The 20,912-nt window shown below is 46.6% G+C and overlaps 1 protein-coding gene across 2 annotated transcripts in view; it reads left to right on the top strand.

Annotated features, from left to right (window-relative positions):
* Positions 1-3,054: 3,054 nt before the first annotated feature.
* GPR84 (G protein-coupled receptor 84) overlaps positions 3,055-20,912 on the top strand; it is a 223,123-nt gene continuing 205,265 nt past the window's right edge. The window contains exons 1-2 of one of the 2 annotated variants that reach the window (XR_014216757.1): positions 3,055-3,210; positions 7,071-8,752. Coding sequence is in view for 1 of the 2 variants with exons in the window: in XM_082212725.1 (XP_082068851.1) it covers positions 7,146-8,273 (1,128 nt within the window). In the remaining variant the exon portion in view is untranslated. Of the gene's footprint in view, positions 3,211-7,070; positions 9,902-20,912 lie in introns of those variants that run through there. The other variant, XM_082212725.1, reaches the window with a different exon arrangement.

Genomic DNA, 20,912 nt, shown 5'->3' on the forward strand with positions numbered 1-20,912 from the left:
CAGTAAGCTTGGCAGGACAGCTTACTCTATGGTATTAACCCCTTCATGCATCAATTAGGTTGAACCATGTTGGTTATATGAGGCTGGCTATCCCACAATCTGGAAATGCTCCAGCTGCTCTCCTTCCATTCTTTCTCTCTCTCTTTCTCCCCCTTCCCACCTCACCTCTGAAATAAGACTTCTATTTTTGGACATAGAGAATTCATTATACTGCGCTCAAGTCTGTCTTCTACTTTGCCTCCCCCCCCCCCCCGCAACTATGGATCTTTTACAACTGCATGGTTTTATTCTTGTTAAAGTGTTTAACTTTTCTCCTGGTGGCCTCTCTCGTTTGGGTTGAGCTCTAAGCCTTTGTCTGAGTAATTTATCGCTGGAGATTAAAAAAATATAGACTTGTGCAACAGGCTTGAAGTCAAGAATTCATCAGCACTGAGAGTGACCCCACTTCCCCTTACTTGATGCAACGGGTTGCATCGTTCTTGCTAGTCTGTATTCATCTTACCCGTGTTTACTCTTGAACCTTACGATGCAAGTGATCATCTGTCACTGTCAAATGGAATTTAGAGCTGATCAACTTTGTGGTTGGGAATACTAGTTCACTGAAGTGTGTGCTTTCAAAAGAAACACCATGCCTGTAGTCAGATTCAATGCATTAATTAATCAATCAGTCTGAGAATGGTTCATGGTTCATTAAATTGTAGGTTCTAAGGGCATGTGCCTCGTGGGATTCATTTGCTGATCTGCTATTTTGGCGGTGGAGGAAATCCTAGATGAGCTGTATGTTGCTTATGGGCTCTACAAAGCCTAAGGTTGCAGTCCAGTCTACTCAGAAGTAAATCCCACAGTGTTCAATGCTGCTCACTTCCAAGTTAAGTGTGCACAGGACTACGGCCTTTTGCTGCTTTTCTTTGCAATTCCCTTTAACCACAGTATCTCTTACAGCACAGATAGGTGAAGCAATAGCACCACCTGCTGGCAATGAACAAAATGACGAAGCAATGATTTCAGCACACTTTGCTGCTATTCAACTTGATCTAAAGCTCCTTGAACAAAGCTGAGGAAATTGCTATTGTGAGAGCTGTTTGTGGTTCTGAAAGAGATGGAACTGGCTGCTAAAAATGACCTTAATCATTGCTGCACTTAAATTATAGCACAGGATGGAGAGGAGGGAAGAACGGGAGGAGGAGCTCTACTCAATAAATATGTGTTTTTGTTGTTTAGTTGTTTAGTTGTGTCCGACTCTTCGTGACCCCATGGACCAGAGCACGCCAGGCACTCCTGTCTTCCACTGCCTCCCGCAGTTTGGTCAAACTCATGTTAGTCGCTTCGAGAACACTGTCCAACCATCGCGTCCTCTGCTGTCCCCTTCTCCTTGTGCCCTCCATCTTTCCCAACATCAGCGTCTTTTCCAGGGAGTCTTCTCTTCTCATGAGGTGGCCAAAGTATTGCAGCCTCAGCTTCAGGATCTGTCCTTCCAGTGAGCACTCAGGGCTGATTTCCTTCAGAATGGATAGGTTGGATCTTCTTGCAGTCCATGGGGCTCTCAAGAGTTCCTCCAGCACCATAATTCAAAAGCATCAATTCTTTGGCGATCACCCTTCTTGATGGTCCAGCTCTCACTTCCATACATCACTACTGGGAAAACCATAGCTTTAACTATGCGGGCCTTTGTTGGCAAGGTGATGGCTCTGCTTTTAGAAGGTTGTTATTAATAGACAAGCATCTCCACTAGCTGTAAACCAGTCTCAGCCTCCCACTTATTTAATTTCTGCTCAGAATCTTTGCTAACATAATTGATCGTTCCATAGAGAGAGAACTTATGGTTTGTCACTCATGGGAAACAAAACCATTCTAAGTATAGGGTTTCCATGTGGCCATGATGGATTCAAGAAGTTAACACTAGCACCTGCTCACATCTACTGCAACTGACTGGAACTAACAAAGCTTGGAGAAGGAACAGGAAAGCAGTAAAAGCCTGAAAGGAAGTAATCCAGTTTACCAACAAGTAGCTACTAAGAGAGATCGGTTGAGAAGGAAGGTTGCCTTTCTGTCACGTGTCGCCTCTAGTGTTCAGCTAACTAACTGCAAGTATTTTAGCTTCACTCCCAATACCCATCACTTTCCAAATCTCAAAAAGTCAGGGTTTTCTAAATGTAGATTTATTGCACCTATAGTTTCAGGATGTACTTGAATCACTCCTGCAAAATACTGCTAGCCTGGTGGCAGTCTGGGAAAAGCACCTTGTTTTGCCCCACTCCCTTTCTGGTAAAGGACCCCTGACCATTAGGTCCATTCGTGACCGACTCTGGCGTTGCGCGCTCATCTCGCTCTATAGGCCGAGGGAGCCGGTGTTTGTCTGCAGACAACTTCCAGGTCATGTGGCCAGCATGACTAAGCCGCTTGCTGAATTTTTAAGTGCTGTCCATGAAGAAAGAATGGGCCATGATAAAGAGACTTAGTGGTTTTTAATGGTAGGTGATGTTGCTGTTTTGTATTATATTATCTTTGTACATCGATTCATTTCTTGGAGTTAAGACTAGGATAAATTGTGTTCGCTGAGCCCGTATTTTATACAGTCTGTATATGATGTTTGTTTGTTAATGTGTGGAGTGTTATGCCTAATAAAGGATGATGAAGAAGACTAAGCCGCTTCTGGCAAACCAGAGCAGCACTTGGAAACGCCGTTTACCTTCCTGCCTGAGCTGTACCTATTTATCTACTTGCACTTTGTGCTTTCGAACTGCTAGGTTGGCAGGAGCAGGGACTGAGCAACGGGAGCTCACCCTGTCATGGGGATTCGAACCGCCAACCTTCTGATCGGCAAGCCCTAGGCTCTGTGGTTTAACCCACAGCACCACCTGCGTCTCACTGCCTTTCTACCCTAGTCCAATTGGGGTTAATCTTTAATTTCTTCCTTCCTTTCGTTTTTTACATTTGTTTAAATCTCTGCTCTAAACATTTGTAGGCGAGCCTGCCTAAAGGCGCACATGCAAGCATATTTCACGCACTGTGAGTACACACAGGTCTGGCCGTCAGACATTTACAAGCCTGCAGGGAAAGAGGAAGTTGCTTCAGGGAGTTTAGACACTTGGGAGTTTTTCTCCTCTCAGCAGAGGCAGTGAGGAACCTTTATAAATAGCCGTCCAGAACGTAGAGGCACCCCATGGACATCAGGCATAATCTCTGGATCCAAACGTTCATCTTTCCCTGGTAAGTTGCTTAACATTCTTAAAGTTTCCATACAAGAGAATCTATAAAGTTTTTAAGTTGAAATATTTGGGTGGTTTTGCTGTTATTTTTCTGTAGGTCTCTCAGCGATGCGTAGAGTTGATATTAACTTTCAAGTCTGGTTTAGCGCCATGGCTGCTTAGAACAGGGGTAGGTAATGTGGTGATGTTCTTCATGTGTTTTTAACTACATCATCCCTGATCGCAGACCAACATGGCCAGGAGGACTGCTGGGAACTGTAGTTCAAAGCACCCGGAGGCCGTGACATTGGCTGCCCCTGACTTACAAAGTTGTCTGCAGTGGAGCCTTTTCTGGCACAGAGCTTAAACAAGAGAGTAAAGGCTTTATGGACTGTATTCCTGAGTGTGAGGCTGGTGTTAAAAGCCACAGTGGTGCAGTAAGGATGGGGCGAAGGGAGGAGGCTCATAACTGATCTCTTAGCCCTGAGAATGCTGTTTGAACATGCCCAGACGGCATGCTTTCCTTATTACGTTGTTCATTTATGGGTAGAACACTGCCATGTGGAGATATCTGGTGCTGTATAATCTCCAGAGTAATTTAAATTCAGTTCCAAGATGGCTTGTTTATTGCACATTTATTGAGCCTCCGTCTTGATTTGTTTGTGGAAAGTTTGTGGGGAGGTCACTTGAATTAGCACAAGGGTGAACAATGTAGTGCCCGATAGATCAGGCATAGGCAAACTCAGCCCTCCAGATGTTTTGAAACTACAATTCCCATCGTCCCTGACCAATGGCCCTGTTAGCTAGGGATGATGGGAATTGTAGTCTCAAAACATCTGAAGGGCCGAGGTTGAGGAAGCCTGTTCTAGAGGCTCTAAGGTTGTCAGAATCTGAACAGTGACCTGCAGCTGTGCCTTTAAAAGGGGCTTGATTTGCAGTCCTTAATATGTAGCAATAATTATCTCCATGCCCCTCCACACAGGAAGTAGGCTTTTCTTGTTGATTTCTGCACACTGAGCCAATATATTAAGCCAGGCATAGGCAAACTCGGCCCTCCAGATGTTTTAAGACTACAATTCCCATCATCCCTGACCACTGGTCCTGTTAGCTAGGGATGATGGGAATTGTAGTCCCAAAACATCTGGAGGGCGAGTTTGCCTATGCCTTTATTATGGCAAGGGTTGGGGGAACATTTTCTTTTTTAACCTCGAGGGACACGTGGTCTCTGGGCAACCTTCCGGGTACTGCATGTCAGTAATAGGGGAAAGACATGGAGCAGTGAATTTAAACTTCACCTCTGTGCACTAGGCTAGCTTCTACACACGGAAATGCCGTTTACCTTCCTGCTGGAGCGGTACCTATTTATCTACTTGCACTTTGATGTGCTTTTGAACTGCTAGGTTGGCAGGAGCAGGGACTGAGCAACAGGAGCTCACCCCATCGCTGGGATTCGAACTGCCTACCTTCTGATCGGCAAGTCCCAGGCTCTGTGGTTTAGCCCACTGGTAGCAAAGTAATAAAAAAGTAAGCTACATTCTTACCCACTAGCCAGTAGAGAAAAATAAAAGCTCAGACACCGACACCTCCCTTCCTAGCAACGGAATCCCCAGCACAGAAATCATTTATTTAACACTAGCGGGGAGAGCCAGGAGCCAGATAAGGAGGCCTGGAAGATCACTTGAGGTTTCACACGCTTGTGTTCGGCAGAAGATGAGGCCTGGCTTGGGGTCGTCGTCCGTCCCCCCCACTGCCCGGTCAGTTGGCAACCCAAAGATGTTAAAGAGCTAAGCAGAACGTGTGGCTACTTTTCATCATGAAGAGGGGGGCATGTGTGTTTGTGTCCATGTTCTACAATACAGTGGTACCTCGGGTTAAGTACTTAATTCGTTCCAGAGGTCCGTACTTAGCCTGAAACTGTTCTTAACCTGAAGCACCACTTTAGCTAATGGGGCCTCCTGCTGCCGCCGCGCCGCCGGAGCATGATTTCTGTTCTCAACCTGAAGAAAAGTTCTTAACCTGAAGCACTATTTCTGGGTTAACGGAGTCTGTAACCTGAAGTGTATGTAACCTGAGGTACCACTGTAATAGATCCATTAGGGCTGGTTGCGGCTGTTTGGGCGTTCCCAGCAGCTCAGGATGACTACCTTATCTAGGGCTCTTTTGTGGGGGGCAGACGCCTGCCTTTCTGCCTCTACCTCCCCGGCATTCCGTCTCAAACTTGAAAGCGGAGCCATGCAGGTAGAGGAGGGTGCCTGTCAGAACCGATTTGGAGACATCTGTTTCCGTGGCAACGTCCCAATTAGGCCTTAAAAAGGAAGGAATGGGGTTGCGCTTTGATCTCTCTCTCTTCCCTGGAGAAAGCCGGAATGCAAATGAGAGAGAGTCTTGCGCATGTTGAAACTCGCATGCGGCAGAGGCCTCAGGCTTCCGGCTGGCTGGCAAGGAAATCTTTTCTCGCTCTTGATACACTTCTCATTGGTTTCCAGGTCTTTCCGGCTTTCTTATGTGCTGCACCACGGTGGCAACTGCTTAGCTGGGATGGGAGTCCTTTCACAGTGGCATGTGCCTCTTAGCCGCAAGTGGCATGTGCACTATAACTCTAAGGCACATTCGAAGCACATCCTTTCCCTCAAGGATTTCTGTGGTTTTCTTGAGGGTTTTTGCTGGGAAGCGTAACTCAGTGAGAGGAAAACTACAGTGCCCAGAATTCTCTGAGGGAATGAATGTGCTTCGAATGTGCCTTAAAGGTATCGTATGTATGCAGCCTCAGTAGCCCACAGGCAAGAAGCCTGTAAAGGGGGGTGCAGGGAGATGAGGCAGAGATAAAAATAAAAATAAAAATTTATTTATACCCCGCCCATCTGGCTGGGCTTCCCCAGCCACTCTGGGCAGCTTCCAACCAAATATTAAAATACAGTAATACATCAAACATTAAAAGCTTCCCTAAACAGGGCTGCCTTCAGATGTCTTCTAAATGTCAGATAGTTGTTTATCTCTTTGACATCTGATGGGAGGGCGTTCTACAGGGTGGGTACCACTACCGAGAAGGCCCTCTGCCTGGTTCCCTGTAACTTGGCTTCTCGCAGTGAGGGAACCGCCAGAAGGCCCTCGGCGCTGGACCTCAGCGTCCAGGCTGAACGATGGGAGTGGAGACGATCCTTCAGTTATACTGGACCGAGGCCGTTTAGGGCTTTCAAGGTCAGCACCAACACTTTGAATTGTGCTCAGAAACGTACTGGGAGCCAATGTAGGTCTTTCAAGACTGGTGTTATGTGGTCTCAGCGGCCACCAAGTCACCAGTCTAGCTGCCGCATTCTGGATTAGTTGTAGTTTCCGAGTCACCTTCAAAGGTAGCCACACGTAGAGCGCATTGCAGTAGTCCAAGTGGGAGATAACCAGAGCATGCACCACTCTGGCAAGACAGTCTGCGGGCAGGTAGGGTCTCAACCTGCGTACTAGATGGAGCTGATAAACAGCTGCCCTGGACACAGAATTGACCTGTGACTCCCAGATTGCACACCTGGTCCTTCAGGAGCACAGTTACCCCATTCAGGACCAGGGAGTCCTCCACCCCCGCCCACCTCCTGTCCCCCCAAAACAAAAATGTCACAGCTTCCTCAGCACTTGGCAATGTAGCAGTGACCATGACTACCCCCTGGCTTGGACAGACCAGAAGTGGCTTTTTGGGTGGACAAGGAGATCTGAAATGGCTGCTGGGAAACTTTGTTGCCGTGACAACATTCTGTGCCAAAACATCTGACAAGTTAATTAGGCGTTGTTTGAAATATTTCCCTGTGCCAGCCTTGGAGTCAGTGCTAATGTGTGTGCTTGGAAGCTTGACACGCTTAAACTGAAATCTTTTTCTCTCCCATGTCCTTGTAGAGGTAGCATATTGGCCTGCTAGGTCCTGACCTTTCCACCAGAGGGCAGCATAGCCAAAAACCACTTCCTCCCAAGATGGCGGATCTTGCCAGCAACTTCTCCTGCTACGACCCGTCCATTGTTGGCTACCGCTACGTGGCAGTGAGTTGGGGCATTGTGGTGGCCATCGTGGGCACAGTGGGCAACGTGCTGACCCTGCTGGCCTACGCGGCTGAGGCCAAGCTGCAGACACGCTTCAACCTCCTTATTGTCAACCTGACTGTGGCGGACATTCTGTACTGCACCTTCCTGCAGCCCTTCTCGGTTGACTCCTACCTCCATCTCCACTGGCGGGCAGGGGCCGACTTCTGCCGTGTCTTTGGGATGTTGCTCTTTGTCTCCAACTCCGTCTCCATCTTGACCCTCTGCCTCATCGCCATCAGCCGCTACCTGATCATTGCCAACACCGCCCTCTTTGACCGCATCTTCTCCCGCCTCGGGACCATGCTCATCATCCTGGGCACCTGGGTTGCCGGCCTGGCCAGTTTTGCGCCGCTGTGGCCCGTCTACGTCTTAGTGCCCAAGGTGTGCACCTGCAGCTTCCACCGCCTCCGCGGACGGCCCTACACCACCATCCTCATGGGATTCTACTTTGTGGTGGGTCTCAGCTGCGTCGGGATCTTCTACTTCCTCATCCACCGCAAAGTCAAGAGTGCCGCCCGTGCCATGGACCAATACAAGCTGAAGAAGACCAGCTTGAAGAAGGGCCACGTGGCTGGTGCCACTTCAGCCACACCGGGACGATACCAAGAGCTTGACAGCGGGGTGGACAGCGCAGGTCCTTCCCAGCACTCCTGTGAGGCTCAGTCCTCTGAGTCGACTGCCAGTACCAATCTCCCATCAGCTTCCCAGAATGGCGAAGCACCTCCTAAGAAAGCTACCCCATGCCAGGCCAAGGACAGCAACTCGGAATTCCGCCGGGTGACCCGCATGTGCTTTGTGGTCTTCCTTTTCTTTGTCATCTGCTACATACCCTTCCTGCTAATCAACATCTTTGATGCCAAGAACCGGGCTCCAACCGTCTTGCACATGATCGCCGCCAATCTCACTTGGCTCAACAGCTGCATCAACCCAGTGCTTTATGCTGCTATGAACCGCCAGTTCCGCGAGGCTTACAGAGACGTGGTCTACAACTTCGCAAAGAGGTTCCGCTGCTGCCGCTAACTGGAAGCCGGGCCACTTTCCAGCGCCAGAGGAGGGATATGGTCTTCCCACCAACCCTGGTTTGCCCTCAGGGCTGGAATATCGCCAGAAAGCAAAAAAGCTAACTGGGTTTTCCACACTGGACTAGATTCCCAGTTCTTTAATCCAGGCCTTCACATGATGCGGGCCCAGTTCTTTTGCTACGGTATATTATTGTAAATTGTATTCCATATTCTGTTGTGGCCCCTATGGGCAATAGGGAAATCAGACTGAACTGGTATAATGGGCCCTGCCTTTGACATATTGTTGAAGCTGGCGGCGAGGCCTCCCTTCTGGACTACAGAAAAACTGTTTGGACTCGCCAAGCTTCGGATACGAAAGCAAATGTTGTACCTCCACAAAGTCTCTCCTCCCTGGACAATCATCCAGTTCTAATAGGAGCTAAGAGGCTGCAGTGCCTGGTCTGCACTTTTCTGCTGATGGGTTGCATCCAGTGCCCAGTGTAGCTCCATTGATTTCAGTAGGACTAGCCTTGGACACAGCCCTCTCTCTATATTTTTAACCATTCTGTTTTGTAAATATGTATTTATATTTATCACAGCACCACTCTGTTGATAATTCACCTTCTCGTGGATCTGACCACATGATGGCAGCTCCCTCCATAAACGCTTTCACTGGCTTCCCACTGGCTCCCAGGTCTTGCAAAAGAACTTTGTCTTTGCCTTCAAAGCCCCCCATGGTTTTGCCTTTCCTGATCTCTCTGCTTGTACTCCCAGCCAGCCCAGCCAATGGTCAGGGGGGATGGGAGTTGTTGTGCAACAACAGTTAGAGCAGCGGTTTCTCAACCTGTGGATCCCCAGATGTTGTTGGACTAGAACTCCCATCATCCCTGAGCTCTGGGCTTGCTAGCTAGGGGTGATGGGAGTTGTAGTTCAACAACATCTGGGGACCCACAGGTTGAGAAAGGCTGACCTAGAGGGACACAGTGATCCACCTGTCTGTAGCCTTTGCTGATCCAGCACCACTATTCCCAGCTATCCAATAATCTTTTCGCCCCGCAAATGGCTCCACCTGTTCTCCCTGGCTGCCCCTCGTGTTTGGAACTGCCTCCCCAATCACCTCCATGATGGTGCCTCTTTCTCTCCTTCAAATCTCTCCTTCAAACTCCCATCTGTTCCCTGAAAACCTGCACATGCTTTGTACACAGCTTGCGCTCAGTCAGATCATTGGTCTCAACATAACTGACACCGACTGACAACAGCTTTCCGGGTTTCAGACAGGGGATAACCCCAGCAGTGCCTGGAGATTCCAGGGATTGAATTTGGGACATTCTGCATGCAAAGCACAAAGAAAAATGTAACAACCAGAACCTCACATGGTGGTTTGCATCAAGGGTGAGAAAATTGAGTTCTGCTGGGATTCCTTTTTCTATAAAAGCTTTAGTCCCTTCATTTCCCTCCTGTACATCTGGTCCGCTTTCACTGTCCCCACATTTGGACATCATAATTTAGACCATTTCAAGACCCAATATACCTGCACTATATATTATATTGGTTGCTGGCCTATTTAGAAAATGTTTCACTGTCGGATTATGGCATTTGCATAAATGTTGTCATTGTAACCTTGAAATAAAATGATCTATAATAATAGCTGATTTATTTGGTATTTATAGACCATGCATCTGCACGCTGACCCAGAGCAGGTTATGTATAGCATGTTACTAGTCAGTCATAGTGCATGTAAATGTTAACTTGGAAATAGTAGGGGTGTCCTGATCTCATTCTCCATACCCAGAGGCCTGGGGGGGGCAGAAATGTGGGTTGGCTGGTATCAACATGTAGCATTGATGAGTCCAGACGCACCTCGGAGGGGCATTCCTGAGCCTGGGGGCCACCACAGAGAAGGCCCTCTCCTGCACTGCCACTCCATGGATTTTACAGGGCAGTGGAACTGCAGATCTAAACACCTATGCAAAACAGCACTTCTTCAGGTCTTTGGGACCCAAGGCATTTAGACCCCGATCTCTAGACCTGAGCTGAGTTGCTGAAATGCAGCAAATAGTATGAAACAGACCTCATGTTTCTTCTGATCAGTTCCACTTTTCCTGTGGTTTGCTGGGTAATGCCGTCTGTTAAGATTGCTTAAGAGAAGATTGCTTAGCGAAACAGTTGCGGTGGCACATCAGGTTTAACAAAGATTGCAGGCCTTTGGATCTACTTATTTGGGATTCTCATTGCACTTTGAACAGGATGGAGTTGCAGATCCGAGCTGCTAAATAGCACAGCTTTAAAAATGCTCTCTTCTCTCCCGCGTCCCTAAACAAGACTCGCATGGTCTTGACAGCAGCCTGGCACACAGAAATTCTGAGGATCACCTTTTTCTTCACCAGAGTGGCCACTTTCTGATGTCTGGGTGCCATTACATTTGCTCATTCATTTTCTGGCTGCTAATGGCACAGGTGACTTTCCTGGAGCCCGCCTCATAAAGACGTGCTATGATACTTTCCCGTCCTATCTCCACAATTTCACCTTGCTTTCGTTTAGTTTGTTCTAGATGGGATCTAGGGACGCGGGTGGCGCTGTGGGTTAAATCACAGAGCCTAGGACTTGCCGATCAGAAGGTCGGCGGTTTGAATCCCCGCGAAGGGGTGAGCTCCCGTTGCTCGGTCCCTGCTCCTGCCAACCTAGCAGTTCAAAAGCACGTCAAAGTGCAAGTAGATAAATAGGTACCACTCCAGCGGGAAGGTAAACGGCGTTTCCATGCGCTGCTCTGGTTCGCCAGAAGTGGCTTAGTCATGCTGGCCACATGACCCGGAAGCTGTACGCCGGCTCCCTCGGCCAATAAAGCGAGATGAGCGCCGCAACCCCAGAGTTGGCCACGACTGGACCTAACGGTCAGGGGTCCCTTTACCTTTACCTAGATGGGATCTATATACCGCTTTTCTCTATGCCACAAAAAGCTTCTCCTGCTTAATTGCTTGCTGCAAAAAGGGAGAGGAGCAAGGCCCAAGGGGGGGGGGAGGACAAAACAGAAGTCCACAATGACAGAAAACGTGAGAGCTACCAAGCCTCATATTCTTTGTGTACATGAACCAGGAGCTCAGTGCCACAAAACTGCGCCTCCAGTCTATTGCCGCCACGTTTTTTTTAAGCTCTCCTTCTTGACTATAGCAGCCTATATAATTAACTTTCATTGCAATGCTCCTTATTTATTTAAGGCGTTTATAATATTTCATCACGTTCGTCCCGGGGCAAGTTTACAAGGTAAACTGAAACAAAACCAATAGGGGGAAAACTCAGTGAAAATCAATCAGCAACAATTCCTTGGTGTTACTGGTACAGAAACCCTTGGCAGGTAATCACTGGGTGTTTGTTCAGTGTCAGTTCGTGTGGAAATGTTTTGCACGTCTCTGCGTAAATGTTGACATGGCTGTGTGCAATGTCATAGTCCAAAATTGAGCATATGACCAAGGATCAGGATGTGGTGAAGGAACAGAAAGCCATTGTTTTCCTCCTTTATGCCCCAACTGTGCTTTTTCATTTTGTTCAGTTTTTCCATTAGTCTGGACCCACATGCTATCTCTTCCTGCTGTGGGTATCTATAAGAAACTCAGAGGTGCTAAACGGGCACTGGTTAGGGTTTACCATGATGCTAAGTACCTTACAGGGAAAGATCCTAGCTCAAAAGCAATGTGACAATGTGATAATTTTATCTAGAGGAGCTGGGAGCTGGGGGCACTGTTATACAGTGGTTCCGCTCCTTCCTCCTGGACCGTGCCCAGAAAGTGGTATGGGGGATGAATGTTCAGACCCCTGGGCTCTCACTTGTGGGGTCCCTCAGGGTTCTGTCCTCTCCCCCATGCTTTTTAACATCTACATGAAGCCGCTGGGAGAGATCATCAGGGGGTTTAGGCTGGGTGTTCATCAGTATGCGGATGATACCCAGCTCTACCTCTCTTTCAACTCAGAACCAGTGAAGGCGGTGAAAGTCCTGTGTGAGTGTCTGGAGGCAGTTGGAGGATGGATGGCGGCTAACAGATTGAGGTTGAATCCTGACAAGACAGAAGTACAGTTTTGGGGGGACCGGGGGCGGGCGGGTGTGGAGGAATCCTTGGTCCTGAATGGGGTAACTGTGCCCCTGAAGGACCAGGTGTGCAACCTGGGAATCATTTTGGACTCACAGCTGTCCAGGGAGGCGCAGGTCAATTCTATATCCAGGGCAGCTGTCTACCAGCTCTATCTGATACGCAAGCTGAGACCCTATCTGCCCACAGACTGTCTCGCCAGAGTGGTGCATGCTCTGGTTATCTCCCGCTTGGACTACTGCAATGCGCTCTGTGTGGGGCTACCTTTGAAGGTGACCCAGAAGCTACAACTAATCCAGAATGTGGCAGCCAGACTGGTGACTGGGAGCGGCTGCCAAGACCATATACCACCAGTACTGAAAGACCTACATTGGCTCCCAGTACGTTTCCAAGCACAATTCAAAGTGTTGCTGCTGACCTTTAAAGCCCTAAATGGCCTCGGCCCAGTATACCTGAAGGAGCGTCTACCCCCCTTATTCAGCCCAGACACTGAGGTCCAGCCCCAAGGGCCTTTTGGCTGTTCCCTCACTGCAAGAGGCAAAGCTACAGGGAACCAGGCAGAGGGCCTTCTCGGTAGTGGCACCCACCCTGTGGAACGCCCTCCCACCAGATGTCAAAGAGATAAACAACTACCTGACATTCAGAAAACATCTGAAGGCAGCCCTGTTCAGGGAAGTTTTTAATGTGTGACATTTTAATGTATTTTTAATCTTTGTTGGAAGCTGCCCAGAGTGGCTAGGGAGACCCAGCCAGATGGGCGGGGTACAAATAATAAATTATTATTATTATTATTATTATTATTATTATTATTATTATTATTATTATTATTTTATTTTCCTAACATGCAGAAGGGGCCCATCCTATTTCTTGCCCTGAGCTGCGTTAAATCCCCTGCAGTACAGAGCAATATAGAAATACTTTAAATAAATAGTACACAGATCATGAGTGGCCAACTTACATATGACATGCATCCCATTCCAACTTCATTGAAGTTTGTTTATTAAATCTTTGGGACGATTGCTTGAAAGGTATAAGCTCTCAGGAACTCTTGTCATGAACATTAGCGGCTGCCAGAACTTCAATTGCCCCAAGATGGAAAACTTACAGACTTGCGACTTTTGCTTTGGTGTAAAAATATGTGGAGTTTAGCATTAGTTGGAAAAACCTCATAAATTATGTGTTGCCAAAGGCTCAGAGGATTCTGAAAAACCCCAAGTCAAGGAGATAAGTACGTAATTATAAAACCTTTAGAAAACATCTGAAGGCAGCTCTGAATAGGGAAGTTTTTTCAATGTTTAATGTCTCATTATGTTTTTATATGATGCAGGTGGCGCTGTGGGTTTAACCACTGAGCCTAGGGCTTGCCGATCAGAAGGTTGGCGGTTCAAATCCCCGTGACAGGGTGAGCTCCCATTGCTTGGTCCCTGCTCCTGCCAACCTAGCAGTTTGAAAGCACGTTAAAGCGCAAGTAGATAAATAGGTGCTGCTCTGGCGGGAAGGTAAATGACGTTTCCGTGCGCTGCTCCGGTTCGCCAGAAGCGGCTTATTCATGCTGGCCACATGACCCGGAAGCTGTACGCCGGCTCCCTCGGCCAATAAAGCGAAATGAGCACCGCAACCCCAGAGTCAGTCACAACTGGACCTAATGGTCAGGGGTCCCTTTACCTTTACCTTTATGTTTTTATATATGTTGGAAGTTCCCCAGAGTGACTGGGGCAACTCAGTCAGATGGGTGGGGTATTATTATTATTATTATTATTATTATTATTATTATTATTATTTTAGGACAGCACTCAGGGCTGATTTCCATTCTGAAGGAAATCAGCCCTGAGTGCTCACTGGAAGGACAGATCGTGAAGCTGAGGCTCCAATACTTTGGCCACCTCATGAGAAGAGAGGACTCCCTGGAAAAGACCCTGATGTTGGGAAAGATGGAGGGCACAAGGAGAAGGGGACGACAGAGAATGAGATGGTTGGATGGTGTTCTTGAAGCTACTAGCATGAGTTTGATCAAACTGCGGGAGGCAGTGGAGGACAGAAGTGCCTGGCGTGCTCTGGTCCATGGGGTCACGAAGAGTCGGACACGACTAAACGACTAAACAACAACAACATTTTCATTGGAGAAATCTTGAATCTGCACTGTACATTTGAAGCCTATTTGATGCCCATTTTTTCTCCCAAAGAATTCTGGGCACTGTAGCTTGTTAAGGGTTGCTGGGAACTGCAACTTTGTGAACGGCAAACTACAATGCCCAGAATTCTTTGAGGGAAAGACTTGTGTTCCAAAGGAAGAGTTTTTACATAGTCAAGCACTTGTCCTGAGAACTCGTGTACTTCACCAGTGATGTGTTTCCCCACCATCCTGCTGCCATAAAGAGGGAAAAATTTCACAGCTCGTGAAATTGTCGTATCTCCACTGCCCATATACCTACACAGTGGCGTAGCGTGGGTTGTCAGCACCCGGGGCAAGGCAAGTAATTTGCGCCCCCTAACCTGTGGATTTGCACCCCCTAGCCCTAACCCCCAGATGTTGCGCCCGGTGCGGCCGGCCCCCCTGCACCCCCCACGCTACGTCACTGTACCTGCAGGAACTTTCTCCCTGAACCCGTCAACCTTAGATACACTATATGAGTTGGATCCAGATTTAATTAGTTATTGAAATCACTGTGACACATTAGTCATGCTAAGTGAAGTCCCATTGGCTAGACTGTGGATCTAGCCTGATGCTTTGCCGCAGCTCCTACATTTTAAAAGCCAATAAAAACCGGTTATAACCTCATGAACTTTCATTTCTTCTTCTTTTTAAACCGCAAGGTGTATTTGCAATTGAGCCTGCAGTGATTCAAAGTTCAAAGCAATTCACATTATTGTCTGGGAGTGGGGAGAAACGAACAGGTCTTTCTATAATATAGGCTTTCTTTTCATGCCCGCCAAACAGATGGGGAAGGATTGGCATGTGGGAAGGAGCAGTTTTGTACTTTTAACAGCAGCAGTAAAACTGCTAGCACATTTGCAAAGCTAAGCAGGGTCCAGTATGGTTTCAGATTGGATGGGAGACCATGCGTTGAGATTCCTGCATTGCAGGGGGTTGGACTAGATGGCCATTGGGTCCCTTCCAACTCTACAATTATATGATTCTATAAGAGCCAGAGACTGACTGATGAAGTCTTTCCTAGCAGAGATGTAAAAAAAATCTTTATGTAGTGTTTAAGGGAGTTGGAAGTTCAAGTTCCCATTCAGTCATAAGGCTCACTGGGTACATTGGACCTGTCACTCTCAGTCTAATCCTACCTCAGAGGGTTGTTGTGGAGACATTAAGATGAATCCACCACTCTGCATTCTTCAGACAAAGAAACAATTTCCTCCCACATGTTAATACAGAAATGAATGACTTGTCCACACAGCTCTTAAAAACATCCAGCATATTCCACAAAATGCTGGCAATGACATAGGCAAATGATAATGCTTCTCCAAAACATATGTTTTTTCATTGTCCTATACTGAAAGATTTTTGGCAACTGAAGGTAACTGAAACCATCAACAGAACTGTATGGAAGAACCTTACATTTACAGAGCAAAATATCCTCTTGAATTATATACCCAGCACATGGAACCTTACGAAAGGACAATACGAGCAGACTCTCCGCGCCCTTGCCACAGCAAAAAGACTGATACTGATGAATTGGAAAAATAAAAATGCGGTTCCCTTCTACAATTGGATTGAAGACTTATATAAACTCACAACATATGAACAACTTGCATATAAATGCAGACTTGCCATGGACAAATTCAGTGACATTTGGAATTCATTCTTACAAATATTCTAATAGGTTAAGTTCTGGTGAAGTACTATAACCACCTTGTAAAATATACAGTTTTGTGGGGTTTACCCTCCCTCCTTTATTTTCCCTTATGTTCTTTCTTTCCTCTTTTTCTCTTTCTTTCTTTCTTTCTTTCTTTCTTTCTTTCTTTCTTTCTTTCTTTCTTTCTCTCTCTCTCTCTCTCTCTCTCTCTCTCTCTCTCTCTCTCTCTCTTCTCTCTCTTTTATGTACATCTCACAATGTTTAGTGCACATATAATTATGTACTTTTTGAACTTTCAATAAATAAGTTTTTTTAATGTAGTGTTTAAGAGGGTTGGAAGTTCAAATTCCTGTTCAGTCACGAGGCTTACTGGGTACTTTGGACCTGTCACTCTCAGCCTAACCCTACCTCGGAGGGTTGTTGTGGAGACGTTAAGCGGAGGAGAAGAGTCCACCACTCTGCGTTCTTCAGACAAAGAAACAATTTCCCTCCACAGAAATGAATGACTTGTCCGCACAGCTCTTAAAAACATCCAGTACATTCCACAAAATGGTAGCAATGACACAGGCAAATGATCTACACACCATAGAATTCTATAATTGGAAGGGACTCGGGGGTGCATCTAGCATTGCAGGAATCACAACCCTCTTTGAGAGCACTAGAAAGATGGCTGAACACTTTTTAAAATTAATTGTGCATGGTTACAAAGTGTTGAAGGGATGTGGGTGGCGCTGTGGGTTAAACCACAGAGCCTAGGGCTTACTGATCAGAAGATCGGCAGTTCCAATCCCTGCGACGGGGTGAGCTCCCGTTACTCGGTCCCTGCTCCTGCCAACCTAGCAGTTCGAAAGCACGTCAAAGTGCAAGTAGATAAATAGGTACCGCTCCAGCAGGAAGGTAAACGGCGTTTCCGTGCGCCACATGACCCAGAAGCTGTACGCTGGCTCCCTTGGCCAGTAAAGCGAGATGAGCGCTGCAACCTCAGAGTCATCCGCGACTAGACCTAATGGTCAGGGGTCCCTTTACCTTTACAAAGTGTTGGGGTTCTGTGGAGCTTGCACTCAGGAAAGCAAGCTGCCATAGCACACTGCATTCAAAACCAATACGATACATGGAACCAATACGATACAAAGTCTGCTACCTGAAGTTGGCGTTTCACCCCGCCTAATGATAGGGCCGGTCTTGATTACATAAAAGTCTGCCATTAATCATCATTCCCCCGTTTCTCCATATGGTATCATATGATTTCTTCAGAATGGAAGGCAGTGTCTTAGAGGGATTACCAAGAGACTGCAATAACTGGAGGGTCTTTCTGCATCACTTCCTTATCTTACCCAACCATTTCTTGTATGTGTGCTGAGGGTGCATGCTCTAAACATAGGATGTCATTCAAATATTGCATCACAATGGAACATTTCCCCCCTCTTCTCCCCCTGAGTCCGCATCCAATGTGCTTGAGAGAGTTGGGGAAACCCCTAGAACAGATTTTGGGGGGAGGGAGAAAGTGCACCCCATTACACAAGTAGGAATGAGGGGGAAATTCCATTCCATTCACACTTACAAGTGAATTTGGACTTTCTGAAGCAATATCTGAACCAAAACACAGCTATCCTTTGAAATCCGTGCTTCTTGGAAATTTGCAGTGCCTTCCTCCAGCCAAGTACAAGATACACCTACTGGAGTAAAGTGTGCCTTATAGAAGCATACGTGGGTGAAAATAGCACATTAAAAATTGGGGGAATTTGCGGGCAATGGCTGCAGGAATGTGTACTTTAGACAAAAGGGCATGCAAGAATGTGTATTTTAGGAGAAATTCACACTAAAAAGGCTGGACCGTTTTCACGTGGACTCTGCTTTTTTTTTTAGAACTAATCCAGAATGCGGCAGCTAGACTGGTGACAAGAAGCCAAGTTACAGGGAACCAGGCAGAGGGCCTTCTCGGTAGTGGCGCCCTCCCTGTGGAACACCCTCCCACCAGATGTCAAAGAGAACAACAACTACCAGACTTTTAGAAGACATCTGAAGGCAGCCCTGTTTAGGGAAGCTTTTAATGTTTGATGTATTACAGTATTTTAATATTTTTTTTGGGAAGCCACCCAGAGTGGCTGGGGAAGCCCAGCCAGATGGGTGGGGTATAAATAATAAATTATTATTATTATTATTATTATTATTATTATTATTATTGAAAACTGCAAGCTGATGTGGAAATCTAGAGAGCAGAACAGAAAGGCTGGAAAAATAAGAAGCTGAATTTGATGGATACGACCATTCTTTAAGGCTCTCATGCCGTGTCATTGAAGGTTCCATATGAGCAAAAATTCAACCGGTGTGTCCTTTTCTGGCTCCCTGGGCATGTCTGCTGCTGAATGTCATTGTCATTTATGCTTTATGAGCAAAAAATAAAAATAAGGGATGTCCTGCTTTGAACACAGTGTTCTGTGTTGCTGGAACACCCTGTTCTCGTCTGAAAAAGGAGAAGAAGGAAAAGCACCTAACTTAGGGATATCCTGTTGTCAGTAGAAGGCACTGATGCAATCTGGAGCTCCTTCAGCAATTACCGCACTTTCCTCGATTGAGACAGGATGTGGTGTGTAGAGAATGGCAGCGGCCAGGCATGGGGAGAAAGTGTAAGAGACTTTCTGGGGTTTGTGGAGAAGTTTGCAGCTGGCAGCTGCCTACAAATGGCAGTGGGGACCCAAAGCTGCTGGCTTTCCAACCAGCCCACATACAGGGCTGCAGGATGTCAGATTTACAGGACTGAAATCTGTGGGGCTTCCCCTGGACGGCTGGTTTATTGAGCAGTCACCCTGATTTTCTTGTACAAAGTGTATCATCCATGCCATCCATATAAGGCACATTCACATTTGGTGAGGAGGGTGGGGAGGGCTTTTATTAGAAGTATCAGGAGTAGTTTTGGCAAGAAGGAAGGGGGTGGCTTTGGCAAGGAGTAAGGAGTGGGGTGGCTGGCTTTGGCGAGATGCAAAGGGGGGGGGGTTGCATGCAAAGACAGCGGGGTGCAGCCTCTAATATGTCTCATAAGAATGATTGCAATACAGTGGAACCTTGGTTCTTGAACAATTTAGTTGATGAACAAATTGTGTTTTTTTAAATAAAATATTTATTAGAAGTTTTTGAACAAAATAACACCAAACACATAAAACACCATCACCAACATAAAACATACAAAAAAAGAGAAAACAAAAAATTGACACACAATAGATAAAATAGAACATAATTGAATTCCAAATAAAACCATATTTTCATAACCTTCTTTTAGGACTTCCTCACACCTCCCTTATCTGCGTTCCCAGTTATAAAGTTGAATCAGCAATGCTTCCCCTTCTTTCCACTCTTACTTTATAATTTTCAAATATTATGTCTCCAATTTTAATTTTTATTTTCACATACTTTAGTATTGAAGTTAAGCATAATATTGTATAAAGTTTCGTCCTTTTTTTATAGATCACTTATTTTCCTACTTTTTTCGACTAATTTACTGGTGTCAGGTTAATTTTCCATCCTGCATCATCTTAGCATTCATACAATTTACAATGTTTTTGCAAATAGTCCTTAAACTTTTTCCAGTCCTCTTCCACCGTCTCTTCTCCCAGGTCTAGTTGATGAACAAATTGGCTCCCGAATGTCAAAAACCGGGAAGTACCGTATTTTTTGCACCATAACACTCACTTTTTTCCTCCTAGAAAGTGAGGGGAAATGTCTGTGCGTGTTATGGAGGAAATGCCTACGGGTGGCATGCCTACGGATTTTCCTCCTCTAAAAACTACGTGCGTGTTATGGTCGGGTGCGTGTTATAGAGCGAAAAAATACGGTAAATGTTCCGGTTTTCAAACATTTTTCGGAAGCTGAACATCCGACACGAATTCCGTTTGAGTGCAGGATGCTCCTGCAGCCATTCAGAAGCCACGCCTTGTTTTTTGAACATTTCAGAGGTCGAACGGACTTCTGGAACGGATTACACTTGAGAACCAAGGTATCACTGTATTTCCAACATAGGTTGAAAAGTATCTTTCCTTCCTTCCTTCCTTCCCAAACAAAGGGTCTTGTACAATTGGCATGCATAGTACACAAGACTGCTACTATATCACACAACCAAGATATTGACCAGATATATAGGTGTTTCTGAGAAATAATCACAGGGACACTGTTGGAGTCGCCAGTCCTGCTTTCACACAATGGCACGCCTGCTCTTTGCTCTCCCTTCCAATTTGGTTGATAACCGCCCCACCCCACCCCGCATTTGCTATTCCTGCCTGTCAGAGATTTTTGTAATTTCTGTCTTGTTACGCAGTTTCCCCTTCCCTTCTAAAGGTCTAATGGTGACTCTAAGCAAACCAGTCACTTCCAGTTTCTCCAAAATAACCAACAGGAAGTAGAAGCTCAGGGCTTGGGTAACTGCAGGCTATGCAAGTCTTGTTAGGGGGCCTCACCAGGGGTGGGGATCTGGGCAGAAAGGGGGGGGGAATTCCTCAGATTTTAGCATCAGGGTTTGCTGTGGAGGTCAGTCAGACTTTCCCCTTTATCAGAGGTCAATGTCTCCATTGTGGTGATGCTCTGCAGCAGTCTCCTAAATAGTAAGGTAAAGGGACCCCTGACCATTAGGTCCAGTCGTGGCCGACTCTGGGGTTGCGGCACTCATCTCGCTTTATTGGCCAAGGGAGCCGGTGTACAGCTTCCGGGTCATGTGGCCAGCATGACTAAGCCGCTTCTGGCGAACCAGAGCAGTGCACAGAAACGCCGCTTAACTTCCCGCCA

Source organism: Podarcis vaucheri (assembly GCF_965113315.1).
Source record: "Podarcis vaucheri genome assembly, chromosome: 2".
Lineage (NCBI taxonomy): Eukaryota > Metazoa > Chordata > Lepidosauria > Squamata > Lacertidae > Podarcis > Podarcis vaucheri.